This window comes from Stegastes partitus, unplaced genomic scaffold (assembly GCF_000690725.1).
Source record: "Stegastes partitus isolate 25-593 unplaced genomic scaffold, Stegastes_partitus-1.0.2 Scaffold1510, whole genome shotgun sequence".
Taxonomy (NCBI): Eukaryota; Metazoa; Chordata; class Actinopteri; family Pomacentridae; genus Stegastes; species Stegastes partitus.
Window position 1 is genome coordinate 188,058 of NW_007579241.1, and position 4,894 is coordinate 192,951.

General features: G+C 42.8%; 1 protein-coding gene and 1 long non-coding RNA gene across 2 annotated transcripts in view; one reads left to right on the forward strand and one right to left on the reverse strand.

Moving 5' to 3' along the window:
- The window catches only part of mgst2 (microsomal glutathione S-transferase 2), an 8,237-nt gene extending 4,629 nt beyond the window's left edge, over nt 1-3,608 (reverse strand). The window contains exon 1 of the mRNA XM_008300206.1: nt 3,473-3,608. Coding sequence (XP_008298428.1) covers nt 3,473-3,533 — 61 coding nt within the window. The 5' untranslated portion in view covers nt 3,534-3,608. The remainder of the gene's footprint in view (nt 1-3,472) is intronic.
- A 1,047-nt stretch (nt 3,609-4,655) lies between these two features.
- LOC103371004 (uncharacterized) overlaps nt 4,656-4,894 on the forward strand; it is a 978-nt gene continuing 739 nt past the window's right edge. The window contains exon 1 of the long non-coding RNA XR_520917.1: nt 4,656-4,801. This is a non-coding gene — a long non-coding RNA (uncharacterized LOC103371004). The remainder of the gene's footprint in view (nt 4,802-4,894) is intronic.

Below are 4,894 nucleotides of genomic sequence, written 5' to 3' on the forward strand. Positions count from 1 at the left end.
ACACTGGAGGCTGACATGAGGTTCTCGATGTACTGACCTGGTTCTCTGACTTCAGCTTCAGGTTCTCTTCTTTCACGGCATCCACCCGGGCAGACAGGTCTAAACAGACAGAACAGCAGCATTCAAACACGTGGAGGCTGATGGAAACCTACAGTCCCAACAGAAGATCCCTGAGGAGCCCCTCAGTGGGACCAGTCTGGACCTGTCTGGTTTTGGACTACAGGGGACAGGAGCTTCTGCAGGATCTGTAGTCTGTAGTCCAAGTGTTTCCCAAATAAGGAGAAATCCTTCAACAAAATATTTTCTGTGTATTTTTCAGTTTAAATGTCATCGCCTACCTTTAACAAATGATTGAAATCGTCAGTTGTGACATGTGAGGATCTCAAAAAGCTCTGAAGGAAAATGTTACTACAAATCACATCACCAGATGGAGGGGGCGCTGTCAGAGCTGATCAGGGACCAGTGCTGATCTTCTCTGAATTTTAAACCTACATATGAATGTAAAGCACACAGTAGGCTTAGAACAAGCTGGCTGTGACTGCAGAGGGCAGTAGCAAATGTTCTGTATAGTTCATAATCTGTGCCATTAATCTGACCCTTCAAACAGACGGAGACATTATCCTGCTCTCGCTATCTGCTGACCTTATGGTCGTGAGGTGGTATCACACCTGGTTTACACGAGCCGTGGTCGTAGTGTGAGAAAGGCCTGTTCACACTCTACATGTCATCCACAGCGCATCAGCTGGTACACTGACGCTGCTTCAGGCCTCTCCAGGACCCTCTTTCATTCTGTCACTCACAGACCGGTTCCTGGAGCTTCATCACCAGTCAGGAGCTGATCCCAGGTCCAGGTCTTCCCCTGCTCCACAGGTGAAGGAGTGTGAGGTGTGCTAACCCTACCAGAAGAGGAGGGACGTCTGAATCCTGAGTGTGGGGACCATGACACTGGTAGAGACACATCCCCAGTCATTCTCAGGTAGTGCACGTATGGTTTTGACTTCATTACATCATTGTTTCCTATTTTTCCTTCAAACCCTGAAGTCATTGAGACACATTTTCTAAACCTGACCCTTGTTTTATAACCACTGTATGTATAATGACAATAACACTGGTTCTGATGTTCACAGAGAGGATCATCTCCATATGACATAAAGACACAGAAAAGTCATTTACTGTTTCACTGCACGTTCACAGATCCAGCCATCAGCTCCTCTGTTGTGGATCAGCTCCCAGTCTGGGTTCTGGAGGCATCAGGTCTGTCCCTCTATCAGGTCTAGACCTCCATCAGGTCTACACCTCTATCAGGTCTGTCCNTCCCTCTCCTCTGTGACAGTAGGCATAGCGACTTCACACTACAACTGTGCCATTGATGTGTTTTGTTATTTATAATTTGATTTTGCATGTCTCCACTATTAACTTATATATAATGTATGGTAATAAGCGTTGCTTGTTCCATGTTCAATGTTAAAGCAAAATTTGTTTCGGTCCATATTAAAAGGTTCATTTGTTCAATGTTGGCCCGCGACTTTGTTCAGGTTTTAAATTTTGGCCCACTGTGTTTTTGAGATTGACACCCCTGGTGTAGAGGATGTTGGATATTACTTTACAAACCTTAGGATTATTGCCAGTATTACGTATTTCTTTTTTAAAAATCTAGTCTTGTGTTATCCTACTAATCTTCTATTTTCAGTCACGTGATCTACTTCCGTCTTGTTGCGACTTGGCACCACGTTGTCTCGTGTTATGTAGCTTTGTTTTCTGAGCAGCATCTGGCGACAAAAGAATTTTTTTCATGATACATAAAGTTTGATCTTAACGTATTCTAACAGCCATAGAAAGGCCCAGTGACTCTTGGATGCCTGTAGTCACTGCTGCCATTGTCCTTTTGAACAGTATTATGTGATTCTCATGTCTGTTGTGCAGTTTGCAGTGTGTGTGGTCATTATATACATATACATTATATACAACTGTGTTTTTGTTTACCGCTGACTGTACAACAGTCGCCTTTTGGGGAAAGGAAAGATAACCATACGTACAATCCACACTGCCTGTCCAAGTCATTAGGTCCCAGAAACTCTCTGGAGACCTGTGATAAAGTTGAACAGAACTCTGAGCACTAAGTGTGTTGAAGAACAGGCCCTGCTAACCACCTAATACCATCCCTATGGTGAAGCATGGTGGTGGCAGTATCATGCAATTAGCACATCACAGTGGCTGTAATTTAGGATATTATGCAACATGTCTGACCCAGGGTTCATTTCTTATTCTTAGAGGGAACCATACTTTGGTGCTGCTCGTGAGCCATGAGTGAGCGGCCTGTCTCAAAGTCAGAGACACAGAGAGAGATCTTATTATTTTCTAATCACAATCCCTGTTTCTGATCATTATTTTATTTAACCAAACAGCCACAGCTTTTGTGATAATTGTTCTATCTTCTCTATATTTAATAAACACGTTTGAACCAGTTTAGATCTTTCAGTTCTCACTCTTGCATTAAAATATAAAGCAGCTAAAATGTTCCAGAGCAATATGTAGTACATATGGGGCAGCTTCTAAAAACATGTATTGTAATTCTTCAATTGTACAATTTCATTTAGCTTTTGTCCAAAGCGACGTACATCTGAGAGCAGATACGACACCAGCAAGGACAACAAGCTGGATAAGAGCCGTAGAACACGTGTGATGGGACGCTGGTGCCTCCAGCCACCGACCTGGACCTGTTGTGGTGGTTGGACCAGGAGGTTCTGGTTGGTCCAGTTAGTGAGCAGAGGGAGTGTAGACCTGAAGGAGAGAGTTCAGGTAGGAGGAGATGTTCTCTCTGTGGTTCTGTGTTCAGTGTCAGAGTTTGGATTTGAAGCAGCTGGAAGCCAGTGACCGATCTGAACAGTCCATGAGCTGTTTGTGGCTGGTTGCTGCTGGTTCTGGATCATCTGCAGAGGTCTGAGCGTGGATGCAGGAGGCCTGCCAGTAAGGAGCTGCAGTAGTCGATGATATGATGAGAGCTTGGACCAGGAGTTGTGCTGCATGTTCAGACAGGAAAGGTCTGATCTTCCTGATGCTGTACAGGACGAATCAACACCACCGAGCAACAGAGGAGTATTTGTTAGGACGACTGTCACTAGATATTTCCCCCAGTTTGTGAAGCGCTACTTCCCAGCGATTCTGAAATCTTTTCTTTTAAATCTACAGTGCCATAAAGTGTGCTAAAGGTGAGGCTCTGAATACTTTATGAAGCAACTGTGGAGATCCAAGTAGGGTTTCGGTCTTACAGGCTCTTCATGTGGAAAAAAAAATCCAAACTGCTGCAGAGCTTAAACCTCAGTGGTATAATCGGTGATTTGATGATCACTGATTGCGTGAAAAGAGAGTTAAAGACTTGCCTCCTGTTAATACAGTGCTTATTTCATATTCTCCAAAACAGTAGTGTTGTGACAAAAGTCCTGGAACAAGCATGCCGTCGTTGTGGACTCACCCATATGTAGAGCCGACACAAGGATCACTGCAGCCAACAGGAGAGGGCTGTCGGGGGCCATTGCTCTGCTGAACAGCACTAACTCTCTTCACAGTTAATTTCTAGGACAAAATCAGCTTCACATAACAAGCAGGAGCTACTTCCTGCAATTCTAGTTCAGCCCACAAGTGCTGTCATGTTTGTGCTGCTGAAAGCCTACCCCTCTGAGATCTCCCAGCAACACCCTATGAAGCAGAACAACAGCATTCAAACAACCAAAACACAGATTCAAACACAACTGCTGTTAATTTCTGACATCATATGTTCAGCTATGTATACGTGTGTATAGTAGAAATGCATGCACACCACTGAATGTTCTCAGCCTACACACAGTACAGTCTGTTTTGTAGAATGTAGTGACTTTACATGTCTTTATCTGTTGTATCTGTGTAACTGGATAACTGAAATATATGTGGAAAAACATCCAGCTGTATGCGACTACATGTTTACAGTGAAGTGATGCTGCCCTCTGGTGGCTGCTGAGGTTTAGAGCCACGTCCATATAAGGAAGAAGTTGGAGTTGATGGATACTTTGACAAAAATGTTGGCCACGTCCGAAATCATCCACTGAATCCCTACTCCCTATATATAGAATAATAATAATAAACTTTATTTATATAGCACTTTTCAAAACAGGGTTACAAAGTGCTGTACAGATTCAAAGAGAAGTGTACGGAAAACAACATTAAACAACATTAAAGGAAGTGAAAAGCCAAAAATACATTTTTAAAAAATGGTGAAGGTGAAGCACATAAAGCATGAAAGACAATAAAACAATATAAAAATATATAAGAAAAATAAAACCCAGGAAAATAAGACAATTAAAAGACAATAAAGGAAGGAATAAAACAGTTAGAAGGTAAAATGTCCTGCCCTTAATACTGCCATCAAACGGAGTAAAAGTCCACTCATAAAACAACTCCTGTAAAAGCACATCTGTAAAAATGTGTTTTTAAAAGAGTTTTAAAGGAGGATGAAGTGCTTGTGTAACCAAGTAGAGAAAATGACTTTTTCTCTTCCTTTTATTTGTAGAATGTTGTAGAGTTTTATTTTGAAAAAAGGTTTATTTTGAAAGGAGGAAATGTCTTCCTCTCTCCCTCGCGTTGTTTCCTGTTTTCATGGTCACGTTGTGTGACAATGACCTTCTCATTTGTTCAGACTAATGTTAGTCCCGCCTCCAAAGCTGCGGGCTGAAACGCGCATTAGTTTCGCGGTCTTTTGCACTCTTGAGCACGAGCTCGAGCGGCTGTGAGTGGGTCCTTACGGTGCTCGAGCTGAAACGTCATCCAGGTGAGTTGAAACCCTGTAGAGAGAAAAGGTGCTCCATGTTGAGGTTAGCTCATGCTAATGCTAATCGCGGGTGAAACGTTATTGTGTAAAAGT